The sequence below is a fragment of the Pongo pygmaeus genome, chromosome 1 (genome assembly GCF_028885625.2).
Source record: "Pongo pygmaeus isolate AG05252 chromosome 1, NHGRI_mPonPyg2-v2.0_pri, whole genome shotgun sequence".
In the NCBI taxonomy this organism is placed as follows: Eukaryota; Metazoa; Chordata; class Mammalia; order Primates; family Hominidae; genus Pongo; species Pongo pygmaeus.
In genome coordinates this window covers 144073845-144092962 of record NC_072373.2, presented here as the reverse complement: position 1 = coordinate 144092962, position 19118 = coordinate 144073845, and the positions used below count along the sequence as shown (strand labels likewise).

Here is a 19118-nt window from a genome sequence, read left to right as displayed (position 1 = left end):
TAATCCAGTCTATCATTGTTGGACATTTGGGTTGGTTCCAAGTCTTTGCTATTGTGAATAGTGCCACATACGTGTGCATGTGTCTTTATAGCAGCATGATTTATAGTCCTTTGGGTATATACCCAGTAATGGGATGGCTGGGTCAAATGGTATTTCTAGTTCTAGAACCCTGAGGAATCGCCACACTGACTTCCACAATGGTTGAACTAGTTTACAGTCCCACCAACAGTGTAAAAGTGTTCCTATTTCTCCACATCCTCTCCAGCACCTGTTGTTTCCTGACTTTTTAATGATTGCCATTCTAGCTGGTGTGAGATGGTTTAAGAAGCAGGAAAGAAGAACTAAAATGATCTCTATTGGAAAATTACCTGATAGCATGTCTAGAAAACTCCGGAAAATCAATGGTAAAACTAACTAAAGAAAAGAAACCATTAAGGTAACAGGATATAAAATTAACATCGAAAAATCAATAGTCTTTGGACACATAAACAAAAATCTATTAGAGAATATAATGGCAGACAGACCCCTTTTACTACAACAACAACAAAAAATGCTTAAGAAAAAATTTAACAAAAAATGTGCAAAACCTAAGGAATGTTTTAAAACACTCCTGAAAAACACAAAAATAGATCTGAACAAATGAAAGACAACCGTTGTTCTTGAAAAGACTGAGTCAACATCATAAAGATCCCAGCGCTCTCTTAATTTATAAGTGTAAGTTGAAGCCAAGAAAAATACTAACAATGTTTTTTAATGAAGCTAGATAGATTGATGTTAAGGTTTATATGGAAAAACAAGAATGCAAGTGTAGCCAGGAAAACACTGAAAAAAGGTCAGAGGACTTAAAACCTTTCCAGACATCTCAACACACCATAAAGTTTCTATCATTAGAACAAGGTAGGACTTGTGCATGAACAGACAACCACTCAGATGGAATAGAAAATAAAGTACAGACATAGATCCAAGAAGTAGAAATTTAGTATAATCATGTATCACTGAATGATGGGTATTTGTTCTGAGAAATATTTTGTCAGGCAATTTTGTCATTGTGTGAACATCATAGAGTATACTTCCACAGACCTAGATAGTATAGTCTACTACAAACCTAAGCTGTATGGTATAGCCTATTGCTTCTAGGCTACAAACCTGTACACTATGTTACTGTACTAAATACTGTAGGCAACTGTAACACATTGATATTTGTGTATCTAAATCTATATAAACATAGAAATGGTACAGTAAAAATGTAGTATAAAAGATAAAAAATAGTACATCTGTATAGGGCACTTACCATGAATGGGGCCAACAGGATCAGAAGTTGCTCTGGGTGAGTTAGTAAGTCAGTAGTGAGTGAATGTGAAGGCCTAGGGCATTACTGTACACTTTTATATGGCTGACAACACAGTAGGTTTGTTTACAACAGCATCACCACAAAACATGTGAGTAATGATGTTATGAAGGCTTTATATGACATCACCAGGTGATACAAATTTTTCAGTTCTATTATAATCTTATGGGACTAGGGTTTTATATGAGGCCCATCATTGACCAAAACAATGCATGCAGTGTGTGACTGTGTATGATATAGGTAGCATAATTTAAAATAAACTATGATACTGAAGCAAAGATAGATTGTTTAACGAATGATTCTGAGAAAACTGATTAGCTATTTAGAAAACTGGGAAATGAAATACATAAATCACAACATTCACACACACAAAAAAACTTTTAATGTATCAGAGACCTAAACATAAAAAAGGAAACTAGTCAAGAATCAGAAGGAAACATAGGTGATTTCTTTAAAATCTGGATATAAGAAAAGGTTCTCTAATGATGACTCAAAATCCAAATTCCCTAAAAGACTGACAAATTTGGCTATGTAAAATTGTAAAGCTGTTTCCTGTCAAAAAACACTACAAACAAAGTCAAAAGACAAGTGACAAATTGGGAAAAAATACTTGCAATAGTTATCAAAGGTAAAGGGCTAATTTCCCTAATACCCAAATAATTCTTAAACATTTAGAGTAAAATGACCAAATACCTAGTAGAAAAAGGGACAAAAAACATAAACAGACTTTTGCTAGAAAGATTATAAAACAGTCCTCAAACACAGAAAGATGTTCAGTGTCACTCATAGTGAGAAAAATGTCATAATTAGAGAAATGTTGATAGGAATGCAATTCTTTCAGAGAAGAATTTGGCAATATCTAACAATATCTTCTTTTGATCTAGCAATCCAATTCTAGCAATTCACCATGACGACGCACCTCCAACCATACAGAAATACATAAGAAGCATAAGTTTATTCATTGCAGGAGTGTTTTTCTTTGTAAAATGCTGGAAACAAACTAAATTTCCATATGTAGGAGAATGACTGAATAAACTGATACATCCACACAATGAAGTACTATGAAGCTACAAAATTACATAAAGAAGAGCTCCATGAATTGATATGATTTCCAGGATATATTTTTAAGTAAAAAAAGCAGAGTGTCAAAAAGTATCTGTGGTATGTAACCTTTTGTGTAATAAAAAAAGTGTAAGAAAATACACATACATCTGCCCCTTAAACAAGCAAAACATACACACATACACAACTCACAAGAAAGATTCACCAGAAACTACTGAGATTGGATACCTCAGGGGGCAGGTGAGAACACTGAAAAAGAATAAGACGATGAGGACATGACAGAAAGGTAGGGAGGGTAGTTCACTTATCTAACTTTGTCCTATATAGCTTTGCCTTGTAGAATAATTTCTCTAACTTTTCTGGAAGAAAATACACAGTTAAAATTAAAGTTTAATATAATTATACTTTTAATATGAGTTTCCTTACATGGTTTTAAAGAAAAAAATATGAATTATTTTTCTGCACCTTGTAGTTATCCATGAATAAACTCAGCTTAACCACTGATTACACTAAAGTGGTAACAGTGGTGGCTGGCTACTGAGGAAGGCTTAACCTCTGATTTTAGCCTTATAGAATTTAACCTAATTACTCTGTGGAAATAATAATGATTAATAAATACAATTGCAAGATATTTTATGACTATAAAATGTCAACATGTATAATTAGTTCACTGGGCTAACTCAGATTATTTTTTCTGTCTGTGAGACTATCTTCTAAGTTACCTGCCCTTCTCCTACTGTTATCTCAGGCTCCTTCATATGCTCTCGGTACTATAAAACTTGTGCTTTTGAATCACATTCACCCTGTACTGCAAAGGCAATCCAGCTCTCCTTCTCTGTTCCAGTTCCTGTGCAAATTAAATGTTAATGGAAAAAAATCCATAGCAAAGCTTATTAGTGTCTTTCTTTTATCACTTTGTTTTTAAAAACATTTATAGAATGCTATCTCTGTGCCATGCTATGCTGTAGTAAATAGTAGTAATAATTTTCCCAGGCTGCTGAAACAGAATCAGATGATAATTTCCATGCAGAGAACAAGGAGAATGTTCTGACTTCTTTCGTGATCTTACACCTTACTGGGTTGAAAACACTCTCATTCTATTGGATAAAGGTTCTGCTGCCATAAAGAACAGAAAAAAAAGATGTGGTTCTTTATTATTGCTGTTAATCACCTGTGGAGCAACCCCCAATGATTCTGATTCAACATTTTTGAGATTGGCCCTGGCAATCTGTGTGTGTTTTCTCTTTTTAGTAGAGACGAAGCCTCACTATGTTGCCCCAGGCTGGTCTTGAACTCCTAGGCTCAAGTAATCTTCTCATTGTAGCCACCCAAAGTGCTGGGATTACAAGCATAAGCCACCATGCCCAGCCTTAAAAATAAAAAAAATAAATAAAAATAAATTTTAAAAAAGTTCTACAGGTGATAGTGATGCCCAGTAAAGGTTGATAAATCACCTTCTATAGCTGGCATGGTTTTATTAGCAAAAACTAAAATTACTATTCATTCAAATAAGTTCTCTGTCTAGATAAGTAAAATAATCTCCTTTAATCATTGCCCTACTGGCCAGGTGCAGTGGCTCACCCCTGTAATCCCAGCACTTTGGGAGGCCGAGGGGGGCAGATCACGACGTCAGGAGATCAAGACTATCCCGGCTAACACAGTGAAATCCCATCTCAACTAAAAATACAAAAAATAAGCCTGGTGTGGTGGCATGCGCCTGTAATCCCAGCTACTTGGGAGGCTGATGCAGGAGAATCGTTTGAACCCAGGAGGCGGAGGTTGCAGTGAGCCGAGGTTGCACCACTGCACTCCAGCCTGGGCAACAGAGCGAGACTCTGTCTCAAAAAATAAAATAAAAATAAAAAATCATGTCCCTACTTTCAGCACTGTTTCTCCCCACAGTCTTATGTTCACACAGCAGCCAGAGTAACCTTTGAAAAGCATAAATCAGATCAGATCATGCCTCTGCCCTATTTAAAGCCTCTCATGGCTTCCTGCTGCACTTAGAACCAAATCCAAACTTCTCACTATCCACTATGAGGGCATACATGATATATCCCCCGCCTACTTTTCCAACTTCATTGTATACCACTTTCCTCTTCATTCATTCTGCTCACTCCAGTTACATTGGCATTCTTTCTGATCTTGAACTGGCCAGGCTTTTCTGCCTTGGGTCTAGACAATGTGTCCTGTCTTCAATTATGGTGGTAGTGGTGGTGGTGGCAGCTAATACATACTGAATGTTTCCTATTAACTACATGCTGAAGTGTTTTACATGTATTAATGGGTATAATAAAACAACTTTATGAGGTTGGTACTATTAATATTTCTGTTTTACAGATGAGGAAAGGCCCAGGGTGTTGAAGTAATTTGCTCAAGGTACTCAGACTAACTCCTCGATTCTCACTCAGAAGATGTTAACCCCAAAATTCTGTAATTTTCAGATATTAACTTAAACCTTTTATCACCCAGTTATTAACAAAAGCTATCATAGAAGTATATATGTAGGTCTCATCATTTTGGACCCTAATAGAATTACTTTCACTGAATTATGCTTTCACATTATAACATCCATCTATACTGAATAGTGGAAATGACATAATACAATGAATTGCTACCCTCCTTTTGAATAATTAATATGTTCTAACCCAAAAGAGAGGAGGCGAATCATATAACTGATCATGTGTCATCCTTTTGGCAGTGGGAAGATTGTATTAAAATCTGAAATCCCCTTACAACAAAATGTACAGAACTTTGTGACTGTATTTCAGGCAAAAGCCTCTTACATTTCAAACTAACCAAAAACTGGGCCGGACATGGTGGCTCATGCCTGTAATCCCAGCATTTTGGGAGGCCAAGGCAGGTGGATCACCTGAGGTCAGGAGTTCAAGACCAGCTTAGTCAACATGGCAAAACCCCGTCTCTACTAAAAATACAAAAATGAGCCAGGTGTGGTGGCAGGCACCTGTAATCCCAGCTACTTGGGAGGCTGAGGCAGGAGAATCGCTTGAACCTGGTAGGCGGAGGTTGCAGTAAGCCGAGACGGCACCACTGCATTCCAGCCTGGGCGAGAGAGTGAAACTCTGTCTCAAAAAAACAAAAACAAAAACAAAAACAAACAAAAAAACTTATCCAAAAATTACCTTAACCAACAACTCAGAAATTATTTTATTAGTCCACAGTCACTCTCTCACTTACTTTTCAAAGAACTCCTGCAGCTCCTTTCTCGTGCACAGTCCCCTTACTCTTGAGATTTAGTTTCAAGACTAGGAAAACAGAGACTATCCTATCTGACCTCTTTCAACTTCTTTCTTCTTTTGAAACAAATCCCTACAGTTATGCTGTATATAACTCATTTATTTTTTACCTTCCTTGCTTTCAAGAGAAATGAATTTGTATATAAATTGTCCTCTAAATGTTGCTTCAGCTGCAACACTCAAGTTTTTATACTGATTAGTTCTCATTTACTTCTAAATATTTTCTAATTTCCATCGTGATATTTCTTCTCTCCAGACCATAAGTTACTAAGGAATGTATTTTTCAGTTACCAAAATTTATTTTACTGACTTTTTATTATCAACTTAAAACTTAACTGCACTGTAGACAAAGACTGTAGCCTTCTAGGGGTGAGTTTCCAGGCGTAGTATTTTTAAACTTTGTTTTAATTCATCTGTTACACTGCTTCATCTAATACCTTTATGCAGATGATTATATAAATATGTATCTCTAGTCTACTTCTCTGAGCTTTAGGCCTACAGTTTTAAGACTCTTATTAGACTAATTTTCTATTTCTCCTAAAGGCCTTTCAACCCTAACAGATTCAAAGCCAAAGCATTATTTCCTGCCACTCTGAATCTCTTCCTTCTCCTCCTCCTCCTCTTCCTCTTTTATTTTCTATTTTTGGAATGATGATCCACATTCTACCCAACTTTTCAAGCAAAAAGTGTTAAAATTGCCTTTTATTCCTCTCTCTTACAATTGGAATGAACTGTTTTATGTGTTGTGATTATATTTTCTAGTTCTCTCTTTAAGCTATCCTTTCCTTTCTATTGTCACAGGACCTCATCATCAATCCCCTGCTCTGCTGCACCATCCTTCTAAATAACCTTTAGTTCATCTCCTTGGCACTCCTCCTTCCCTTCTTCTCTTTTATCCTTCCCTCTGCTGCCTTGCATAAAGCACAAGTCTGATAATTCCATTCTCTTGCTTAAATATCTTTGGTCAATGCATACAGGATAAAGTCTGAATTTAGCACAATGCATAAGACCCTTTATCTGAGAAAAATTCATCCATTATACAAGCAGAAAGTTTTCAGGCTTGGTTTGCTACCAAATATACTATTTAAAATTCTTGGACCTGCAAGTTTATTAAAAGCCTAATGTTGAGAAGGATTTGGATAAAAGTGTTGTCTCATATATAGTTGCCTATGTACTATATTTTTATGATCAAGACAAAGTTATGCTCCTTGGATTAGGCCCCATTTCCCAAAACAATCTAGCATCAGTTCTTGAGAGAGTACAGGTTACATTTTTAGCCCCATGAAAAAACTTAATACAGCTGAAGAGGAAGGATTGGTACTCTGAAAATGCTGGGGCTCAGGACCTTATATTAGTGGTGCTAAAATCAGAGATAATGAGACAATGTTTTCAGTGTTGATGGATATTATGAAATTTTAAAGGGAAGAGAGAAATAAATAAACATCTTTAGAAGACCAAGTAGTAAGTGAAAACATGGCGCATGCATCCTTTAACCAAGCTTTATGAGAAAGAAGAAAAATGACTCAAAACCATACTTATAGCAAGGAGGCAACATAGCCATTTCTAGTGTACATATCACCTGTAACTGCAGTAATAATAGGGCAATATAGTCATAATAATAACTTTTAAAGATAATGAAAATTAAAATAGATTCTGTATCCTCAGTATGACAAGGCAGTAAATACTATTCATTCCAGGAAAGCTTTCATTAAAAATGATTAAAATAAAAATTATAGGCTCATATGGAGAAGCTTACACTAATCTGAAGTTTTAATTACTCAATTTCCTTCCTATCAGAATGCTGAGATCAATATACTACTGTATTTTACTTCGTATTACCTCTCTATTGGTAAAACTAGCTACAATGAAGTTTCAAAGACTCTATTTTTAATTTTCCTTTTTTTTTTTTTTTTGAGACGGGGTCTCACTTTGTCACCCAGGCTGAAGTGCAGTGGTGCCACCCCAGGCTCAAGTGATCATCCTACCTCAGCCTCCCGAGTAGCTGGGACTACAAGTGTGAGCCACCATGCCTGGCTAACTTTTAAAACATTTTTTTTTTTTTTTTTAGCAACAGGGTCTCACTATGTTGCTAGGGCTGGTCTCGAACTCCTGGACTCAAGGCGATCCTCTCACGTCAGCCTCCCAAAGTGCTGGGATTGCACCATGACCAGCCTGCTTTTTAGATTTTTGAACTATCAATACCCAATGTGTTTTTAAATCATACAGTAAGTAAGAATAGGCATTTTCTAAAGAAATCAGCCAACCCTGAAGGACAGCTGCGAAGTAAGAAGTAGATCTTATGGTTTACAAAGAGAGGGAGACAGCATCAGTACAGCAGTAGAAACTCTGCCTACTACTCTGACACTATGACATTATTGCTCTAACTTATTTATTCTGATGCCAATTATTTTCTCAGCCTTCTGCTGAATCTATGACCCTGAATTAAATATGTATGTACACTGATATGTGTGTGCTTGTGTGTATGTGTGTGTGTGTAGGCACACACAGGCACACACATATCAATATGGGCATATATTTTTGAAACTAGAGTGAGCTTCAGAAGTTTCATCTCCATGTAGTATATCTTTGACTCATAGTTCTGACTCATAGTATGATTTTTTTAAATCCAAATGTTTTATCTCAGAAGCTTATGTTCTATATAGACTTTTAGAAAAGAAGACCACTGTATAACAACCATTAAACCAAAGTCAAAAATTTTAAAGTGTATACAAACTAATTTGATATATCTACTACAGACTTAATTGTATTTATTTTAGAACACTGTATGAGATTTAAATGATATATGGATATAGCAATAATTGGAAACATTTTGCATTAATAATTCAGTGGAGTTTCTTTCCTGAAATTTGGTTCCAAACCTCAAGTACTTGTTATTAATAGCTGTGCAGAACAAATAAATCAGCTGTGATCCTAATCAGTGTGAAAATGTGGCTAATGCACTTTTCTGTTTCCAGAAGATCCCTGTTGCATACCTCATGACGTAACAGAAAAAATTTAGTCCAAACTATTTACGGAGATCTAAACTTTAAAGAAGATCTTTTTTAAGCTTGCTATGTTGAAACATGTTTTATCAAACAAGTTTAATTTCCACCATTTTGTTTCAAATTTATTATCTTTCCACCAATATTTTACCTCTGGTCCTGGAGGGCCAGATGGTCCTTGGAGTCCTGGGTCACCTGTTTGGCCCTAAAATGGGGGGGAGGGGAAGATCAAAGTATAAACATTAACTTAATAAACACAATTAAAAGAAAAAACAGGCATATGGTAAACAAATAGCAGTCAGTCATTATATTATGTCAAACAAGGTTGTAATGACTTTTTAGAAAAATTTGTAACCATCATTACTGTAAAAGTTTTTAAATAAGATGTTTATGAGTTTAATATACATTCACTCAAGTGTTAAGTGATACAAACAAATTAATGAGTCAAGTGCTCAAATCAAGAAAAAAATTGTGTGTTTATATGTGTTTCACAGAGATAAGACAATAAAGCTGGACTCAACAAGATAGGGAATTCTAGATGAGAAACTGCTTTTATAAATAACCACAGTCCCAGGGCTGTCTCTGAAGATTCCTCTCTCCTTTGACACTGTAAGTGGCCTGAATTAGTAATTAAGACTCACCTGGACTGAAATCCTTGTTGCTTAATCTCTCTAAGCCTCAGTTTTCTCATCAATAAAATAGAAATAATAATTATAGTACTAACATTCTCAGAGTCATTGGAGAGTTAAATTAGATAATATATGTAAAGTGCTAAGCACAACGTCTGACATATGAAGTACTCACTAAATGTCAACCAATTTTACAATCATTATTCCTTCTCTTCACACCCTTTCTGCTTTCCTGGCTCACACATAGAATTCCTAGATTGTTTTCATCCTTTAATTGAAGTTTTGAGGATTCAGTTTCCGTATCTCTGAAGCTAGTTTCTGACACTCATGATAAAGATGTGAAATGAGGGTTAAAGGAGAAAGTGACAGGAGTGAGAAGTAGGTATAAAGGCTGAAACTAGAGAAGGCTAGCAATGCTCTCAAGAGATGAAAGTTTGGAAAGGGAGGACAGTAGTCTGATATATCCATTTTCATAAGAAAAACTATTGCATTCATTATTTCTGTCATATTAAGTTTCTATATGAGGTTCAAATTTAATTTAAATAAGCCTCAGATCACCTAAACTTGCAAGTTACAATATGGGATTGCCCATTTTCCAAAACCTAAAGCACAGTTTCCAATATGCACTTAATTCATTCTCAGTGTTGAGGTATCTGGACATAAAACAGGACACCATAAACTACTGCAATCAAATCTAGAGAAAGGAAGTGAAATATTATGGAAAGGGTCATTTAAGTTTCCCTTTCCAAATAAACAAAAACAAAATCTGTGATCTGTCAGAATCAGTATACTGAAGTTCTTAAAATGACAAGCATCTCTCTTTAAAGAGATAGAGATAGGGGCAAGGGGCTCTCATTGGAGCCCTCTAGTGGCAAAATCCAACAACAAAGCTAAATTTCTAAGCAGTGAGGATAAAATAGCAATACCCTAGGGCTTTGTTTTCAGAAAAGCTGATTGACAATCAGATATTTAAAAACAGAAATTGTGTAATTATTTTATTTGATCTTCAGAATAATTCTTTGTTTTGTAAAACTTCGATTGCAAATTTCCTATGAATGTCAATTTTCCTTTATAAAAGCTGACATTTCAAGTAACTTACAGATAACTAATATTAAATAAACCTCTACAAATGACAAAAACCTCTAGCTAAAAAATGGATAGGGCATAACAATTGTGTTTGTTTTCTTGGTCTAAAGGAAAGTGTATTTACTAACAACCTCAGAGTGGTAGTTTTCTCTATTTTTTTAAAATACTTGTAGAGCAAAAGCTTCCCTATTCAAGAACTGTAACAACTTTCCAAATCGGGACATTCCTTCTTATATCTTGAAAATATTATTTCATGTTACAACTTAGATCTACTTGGAAACAATATGAGTTAGTAACACCAACCTCTTAGGTAACAGAAAATTAAAAGTAGGATCTATAAAATAGGGAAGACATCCTTATGATGTTGGCATTCTTTCCATGACAGTAAACAAATATTTTAGATAGGCATTAACTTATATAATTGAGTGTGGGAGTTTGTTTCTTAATATAATAACTGATTCTGCATAAGCAACTTTTCATCAAACAAGTGTCTCCTTCCATAAAAAGGAAAAGTTTCCTGGTCAAATATCTACAGTTTTTCTATTAATAATATATACAGCCAGGTGCAGTGGCTCACACCTATAATCCCACACCCTAGGAGGCTGAGGTGAGAGGATTGCTTGAGGCCAGGAGTTTAAGACTAACCTGGGCAACAAAGCAAGACCTGGTTTCTACAATTTTTTTTTTTTTTAATTAGCTGGGTATGGTGGTGGGCACCTGCAGTCCTTGCTACTTGAGAGGCTGAGGTGGAAGGACCACTTGAGCCCAAGAGTTGGAGACTGCAGTGAGCTGTGATGGCGCCATTACACTGTATCCTGAGCAACAGAGGGAGGCCCTGTCTCTAAAAACTTTTTTCTAAATTAAAACAAAAAGATACAAACAAGTAATAAATACAACAAGAGACTAAAGACAAGGCTATCTCACTAATTTTAATTCATGAATGCTTATCTTGTCTTCGGCCCAAAGTAGTTTTCAAAAGTTTGATAAAAGAAATAAAAAAAAATCAATTATCTCCCTACCAAAGTAATTCCTGCTGACATTAATTTTCTTTATTTGAACAGTACAGAAAGCTGTAAAATGAGTAAGTAAAAGCCTCACTCTCACTGTCTCTTGCTCCCTGCCCTAAAAGAACATCATTAGCATTTATTGTGACTTCTTTCAGGAAGAAAATACTAAGGGCTTTAAGATAGTGTGTTAACGGTGAAATAGGCTCTCTGCCTTTTCTTTAGCTTACACCAGCGGAATATTAATAAGTACTATGTCTAAAATAGAAAAACATCATAACCACAGGACTATAAGGAACCTTACATACGATATGGCCTAAACTTTCTTTTTTCTTTTTTTTTTTGAGATGGAATCTCACTCTGTCGCTCAAGCTGGAGTCCGGTGGCACAATCTTGACTCACTGCAACCTCTGCCTCCTGGATTCAAGCGATTGTCTTGCCTCAGCCTCCTGAGGAGCTGGGACTACAGGCGCCTGCCACTATGCCTGGCTAATTTTTGTATTTTTAGTAGAGATAGGGTTTCACCATGTTGGTCAGGGTGGTCTTGAACTCCTGACCTCGTGATCCACCCACCTCAGCTGCCCAAAGTGCTGGGATTACAGGTGTGAGCCACCGCACATGGCCCTAACTTTCATTTTAAACATGAGAAGCTGATACCACGGTGGTTAAATACCCAAAGTCATAGCCAGTAGGTTAAGTGCCAGAGCTGGGACCAGAATCCAGGTCTTTGTCTCTCTAACCAATGATTTTTTTACTCCCATAAACATGTTATAAATATAAATTTAATCAAAGAGTAAGGAACACTAAAATGGTTTGCCTTGTGTAAGCATGATACTTGACTCTAGTTTTCTCAAAACATTAATTGTAAAGCACAAAAGAATAATACTTATATTATTTATTAGTTAATAGTGCCCTTAGAGCATGTATTGTATCATTTCATCCTATTTGGCCAAGGGCTAGAAAACTGTCACATTATTTAAAAAAAAGAATATGTAAAAAGTATCTTATTTTGCCAATCACTGCAAATATCAGAGTGTCTTTATATGGTTTAGAACCATCCTTGAAAAACAGAAGTTGTTTGTTAGCTTCATGACCTATTCTCATGATCCAATTTATGCACTCTAGAGTTTCTGAGATTCAACTCAAGGGTACAAGGGAGGGTACATGGCTTATTAGGTTAAGCCCTTATGGCAATAAACCCAGGGCAAAGAACTAGTATAAGCAAAGGTCACCACTAACATTTCATCGAATAGATGCCAAAAATTGTTCTTTGGGTTAAATAATTCCTAAGAGATGTATATAAAATACTGTCACTGTTAGAAGTTACAAAGAATGGGGTAAAGTTCTGTAATTTAATACTGCTTCCTGAGATAAAAAAAAAACAATACTGAGACGGAAGGGCAGAGTTAGAGGGAACACAATGAACTGCTCAGGAACACAACACAATTATTTTTTAATGTATATTTTAATGTGACATTAATAAATTATAATCCTATATGTATTTTTTATATGTATAATCATCTCTGCCTTTTTCATAGAATTGAATCCTATATCTAATTTTTTCTATCTGTAATCACCTTTACCTTCACAGAGTTGTAATCAATATTAAAATCCTAAAACCATCTTAAAATATTAAACCCTAAAACAGTATGGCACAGTAGCTAAACGCATGAGCTCTGACGTACCTGATTGCCTAGGTTTTTCTGAATGGTCACCTACTAAGTAGGTGGCCACCCAGGTGACCTTAGATGTTTTCTAACACTGTGTCTCAATTTTCTTAATATAAAAAACAGGAATAATAATAGTACCAACTTTGTAGGATTGTTGTGAAGATTAATTTAGATGTATAGTCCTTAGAATACTGCCTGGTATTGTGTAGATACTCAGCAAACGTTAGCCACAATAATTATGATTTTTAATATTTAGAAACATATTTTGTCTCAAGTTTTAACCATTTTATTTAAATAGCTTTAATTATTAAGTAATTTTAGATTTATGATTTTTTGAGTTTTATCTTAACAGCAATATAAGGTATCTTTTTCTTTCATCTAATTGATGTCCAAGGGTTAGGAAAAAAAATAAGGATTTAGAATATTTTGGTCCACAAGAGAGTGCAAACATGCTACCTTTTCTTCAGACTGTTTCCTTAATAAAATTGATATTTTGGAAAGTTAAAATATTATTTAAGGTGCTTTATATTTTCTGGCTTCAAAGCCTATTGTTTTAATTTAAATATTGTCTATATTAGATTATTCAGTAGAATAATATGACCAAGATCTTTAGGACTCTCAGAAACTTGGTTTTGGCCTAGGGTTGGGAGTAGAGGGAAGTCCAAAAGTCTACGGAATGTGAACTGAATACCTGAGGGATTTGCTATATTCTAAAACTGAGGAGACAAATGCTCAGTAGGCTTATACCCTACTTAGATCAACAGTGTCGAGACTCATGCCATGGCATGCACTCTGTCAATTACAAAGAGCAAAGCAAAAGTTCAAACCTACTGAAGGCCCTGGCTTTCCTCTCATCCCTGGTGGTCCTGGCAAACCAACAGCACCCTAAAAGAAGAGAATAACAGACAGAAGAGAAAGTTATTATACCACAAAAGGCAGATATACCACTATTTACAAACTGCTAAAAAATTTCATAAAGTATGCTAAAATATTGAGACAAAAGTTTCAAACAAGAACTTAAAACCATATTGATACTACATTCTAACACAATACATGGATAAAATAATAAGCAGTTCTTTCTTTTGAATTTACACTTTTTCATATTTACATAAAATTAATGGTATAAACATTACCTTGTCTCCAGGATACCCTGGTTCTCCTAGCTCTCCTGCTGTGCCTTGTTCACCCTGGAAAGCACAATTTCATGCAGATACTTACGTATCACAAACATGGCAATATTATAAGAAAGCAAATATTCATTGTAGAAGAATAATTTCTCTATTTTTCTTCTGAGGAAAACTAATATAATTGATACTACAAATTAGACCCCATAAAAACAAAATATTTCATAAATTGTGTTGACTGAAAAGTAAAAGACAAATGTGATAAAATTATTTTCATAATATTAATATTTAAATCACCTTATCACCTTTGATTCCAGGTAGTCCTTTATTCCCTGAAAGGCCCTACAAAAAAAGGTGACATTTTGTGATATCATAGACAGATTAAAGGGAAATATCCATTATACAAATAGAACCATACCATTGGGCCAGGAATTCCAGCAGGTCCAGTTGGTCCCACAGGGCCAACACTGCCCTGGAAAACAGTAAGAAAGAAATGCATCATTAATTATTCATTAGGATTAGAAAGAAAATGTGGCAGAATTAATAAATTAATGAACCCAAAACAGTCATCTCACTAAGTTCCTATACATGCCTTGTTCTTCAACAACTTATTTTCCTCTCCACATTTATAAATCATACCAATATTTCAAACTTTAGTGAAGTCCATCATTTTTCTGAAACCTTTTCGTATTTGTCTAGTCCACAGAGATTCTTTCCTCCTTTGAGCTCCTATAATACTGTCCATGACATTCATCTTGCAATATTTCTCCAACTAGATGAGACCTTTAAAAAATATTTTAGTGCCATGTTCCCAGGAACTAGTCAACAGATACTTCATTTGATTGTCTTAGAGTTTTATTTCACCCACTTATTCAGCAAATATTTTTTGAGCAGTTACTATGTGCCAGACATCCTAATGATTTGATTTTATAATTTCAAATTTGCAGAATGAGAAAATTTATCATAATTTCAGGGATAAACTCAGAGGCAAACAAAAAGCTCTACTCTTCTGGGCTTATCTCGTTTATTCATCATTTAATATTTACTAAGCATAATATGTACGAGACACTGTTGAAGAAAAAAAGAAAAAAGACACAATCTCTAACATCAAGGTTCTCAATTTAATGCTCTAATTCTTCAGAAACATTACCACTATTATCTCCTGCAAGCAAGAGACTTAGAAAAAACTTCAGTATGTCATCTTGGAAGACAAAGGGCAATAGCAACATAAGGGTATGAAGGAAAAAATTTGAAAAACAAAATGGCACTTCTTGGTGGTTTGGGATCAGTTATAATTTCTGTGTCACTGAGGTCTCATTTTTCTTCTTTTTCTCACTACCTTTCTTTGCCTGGCTTCCTTACTACTCTTTATAATGGAAATCCAAGTTAGTTCAAACTTCTCTTTTTAGTTTCTAAATACTAAGGAACTCTTAAAGTTGCATTTGTGAAATGCTAAGAATGTTACCTCTTGTAGTTAGAATTCTAATTTCTTAGGATAGCATCCTAGGCCCTCTCTATTAGGCTTCCATCAAACTTTCCAGTCTCCTTTCCTTCCATTGTCCTCATTTCCCTTCCCCTTTACTTCTCCCTCCCCGAAATCCTCCATTCTAGCTGCAGTGGACTGTCTTTCATTTTCTGAACATGCTCTCCCTTACCAAATGTTCAGAACCTTTGACAAGACAGTTACCAGTACTAGAATGCCCTTCTACTACACTACTTAGTACATGGCACTGCACTTTTTTTTTTCTGCCTTCCTGGTCTGTGCATTTTGTGACAGCGGAAACACATGTTTCATTCATTTTTTTTATTTCCCAGACCCAACATAATAACTGGCAGATAATGGTTCTGAAATAAAGTGTAGAATGAATACTGAAGGGATTAATTTGAAATGGTGATTTCTAGAGCTCAATATCCTAACATAACAGCACTTCTAATTGTCTACATTTATATAATACAAATTTCAGAATGGAAAATAAGACATCATACGGATGAGTCTTAAAGTCTGTGAAATATAGCTAAGATAAATTATTTCTAACATGTTTAATCCTGAAATATAAAACAATGTTAGAGGCAAAGGGTAATACTTTCCAACTTAATAGATATGCAATATTAATATATGATGCTTGTAATTTCAAATTATGTCAATAGGAAAACTTATGCTTATGATTACAGTGGCTAGTTTATTCAAAGTTCATAGCTTTAAAACTTATGATAGGTTAGAAAAATACAAAAATATCTCTGTTTGGAAATTATGCAAAAGTAATCCAAGTAAGTATGGAAAGGACTATCTTAACAAACACACACAAAAATCTTTGTGTGCTTTTGTTTTCTTCATAGATAAAATAATATTCTAAACTTTTTTCAGTAAGTATATTACTGGCATCTTCAGATGAATGTACTTTGTATATATAATATCCTATTTTACTTTTCAGTGACTCTACACGAAAAATCACATAACAGTAAGTATTGGGAGATATGAAAAATATATTATAATGAACTTAGAAAAATAAAGAACTATAAAGTAAAATTGAATACTATGGAATCGAAATTTCCAAGAAACAGCATGTCACAAATTGAGTGGAAATCCTAATCCTGAGAAACTATAGCCTTCTGAAAGCAACTCAGTTCTCAGTTCTACAAAGGTAACCTGAAAGTCCTTCTGCATTCCCTACCTACCAACTCATCTTCCATAAGAACGTGGGACAGAAGAAATACTTTCATGTGTGGGAGCTTTGTTGAGGGTGTTTGGGATATGGCATCAGAGACAGGGGAGACTCCCACACAGCTCCTCTGAGAACTTCTGAGTTAAAGTCAAAGAAATAGAGAGACCCAAAGGATAAGTTATTTGTATTAAAAAGAGCAGTCACTGGCCAATTAATAGGGGTTCATATGAGTATACTGTAGAAAGGACTGTGAGTTCCACATGGTGCTTTTAAATCACACTCATCATACTCACACATGATACACATTGTCACTAGTCTAAGAAAGCATATAACAATGATAACCAACTGCATGGAAAAAATAATTTAGATAAAGCAATAGCATTTCTTACCAGAAACTATACCTGCTGGAAGGGAACACCTGAGAGATAAAGCAGAGGCTGCTGCTCTGGGCAAGCAGACAAGTTGTTTACCACGCAATATAAAGGTTCTTCATAATCCTTCCCAATTACTTTCAAAACCTCAAATCCTTCCATTCTGCTCCCAAGCCCTTATTTCCTATGCTACAATCCCACTACTCCTCTTTCCAGTCCCAAACATTCCTTTTCCCCCATCTTCTGTGTATTTGAACACAGCATGTTTGTATCTAAAGAAAGCTTTTCCCCCTTTCACCCCACCCCATTCATATACAATCTTCAAGATATAACTCCAAAAATATCTCCTTTGTGAAGCCTACTCTGACTTTCTGAGATAACACAAATTGCTCCTTTCTCAGTCGTTTTACATTTAATCAATTATAGCAGTAATCACAGTATATGACACTACTTATTTTTCCGTCTATGCCATTGGATTGTAATGTTGCCAAAAATAGGAATCTTAACTTGTTCATATTATTAGGCCTAGCAGTTAGTTCAGCTATTTAGTAGGTGCTCACATTGTTTTAATTTTAAAAAGTAATGAATGTAAAATGGAAGTAACAATACCTGCTTTATCTACTTTACAATCATTGAGGAGCAAATAAGATGTATATAAAACTACTTTGAAAAGTAGAAAGGACCATCTATATCAATTTAGAAGAGATGAGGACTACAAAGATGAGTCTTAGTATCTGATATGGTTTGGGTGTGTCCCCACCCAAAATTTCATCTGAATTGTAGTCTCCATAATCCCCACATGTCAAAGGCAGGACCAGGTGGACATAATCAGATCACTGGGGAGGATTCCCCCATGCTATTCTCATGAGAGTGAGTGAGGCTCATGAAATCTGATGGTTTTATAAGCATCTGGCATTTCCCTTGTTGCACTCACTCCGTCCTGCCATCCTGTGAAGAAGTGCCTGCTTCTCCTTTGCCTTCCACCATGACTGTAAGTTTCCTGAGGTCACCCCAGCAATGCAGAACTGTGAGTCAATTAAACCTGTTTCCTTTATAAATTACCCAGTCTTGGATATTTCTTCATGGTGGTATGAGAACTGGCTATTACAGTAAACTGGTACTGCAGAGAATGAGTGCTGCTATAAAGATACCCCGAAATGTGAAAGCGACTTTGGAACTGGGTAACAGGCAGAGGCTGGAACAGTGTGGAGGGCTCAGAAGAAGATAGGAAGATGTGGGAAAGTTTGGAACTTCCTAGAGGCTTATTGAATGGCTTTTATCAAAATCCTGATAGTGATTTGGACAATGAAGTCCAGGCTGAGGTGGTCTCAGGGTAAGATGAAAAAATTCCCGGGAACTACAATAAGGGTGACTCTTGCTATGCTTTAGCTAACAGACTGGTGGCATTTTGCCCTGCCCTAAAGTTCTGTGGAACTTTAAACTTGAGAGAGATGATTTAGGATATCTGGCAGAAGAAATTTAGCAGCAAAGCATTCAAGAGGTGTCTTGGATGCTCTCAAAAGCATTCAGTTTTATGCATTCACAAAGAGATAGTTTGGAATTGGAACTTATGTTTAAAAGGGAAGCAAAGTATAAAAAAGTTCAGAAAATTTGCAGCCTGAGAATGCAATAGAAAAGAAAAACTGATTTTCTGAGGAGAAATTAAAGTCAGCTGCAGAAATCTGCATAAGTAATGAGAGGCCAAATGTTAATCCCCAAGACAATGGGGAAAATGTCTCCGGGGAGTGTCAGAGATCTTCACAGCAGCCCCCTCCTATCACAGGCCCAGAGGCCTAGGAGAAAAAAATGGTTTTTGGACTGGGCCCAGGGCCTTGCTGCTTTGTGTAGTCTCAGGATTTGGTGCCCTGAATCCCAGCTGTGGCTAAAAGGGGTCAACACAGA

General features: G+C 35.5%; 1 protein-coding gene across 8 annotated transcripts in view; it reads right to left on the bottom strand.

The window, feature by feature from the left end:
• COL24A1 (collagen type XXIV alpha 1 chain) overlaps nucleotides 1-19118 on the bottom strand; it is a 428817-nt gene that overhangs the window by 279290 nt on the left and 130409 nt on the right. For all 8 annotated transcript variants that reach the window (XM_063653313.1, XM_054478067.2, XM_063653314.1 and 5 more), the window contains 5 exons: nucleotides 14601-14654; nucleotides 14480-14524; nucleotides 14192-14245; nucleotides 13890-13943; nucleotides 8821-8874 (listed from right to left, as the gene is read on the bottom strand). In XM_063653313.1, the coding sequence (XP_063509383.1) occupies nucleotides 8821-8874; nucleotides 13890-13943; nucleotides 14192-14245; nucleotides 14480-14524; nucleotides 14601-14654 (261 nt within the window). The remainder of the gene's footprint in view (nucleotides 1-8820; nucleotides 8875-13889; nucleotides 13944-14191; nucleotides 14246-14479; nucleotides 14525-14600; nucleotides 14655-19118) is intronic.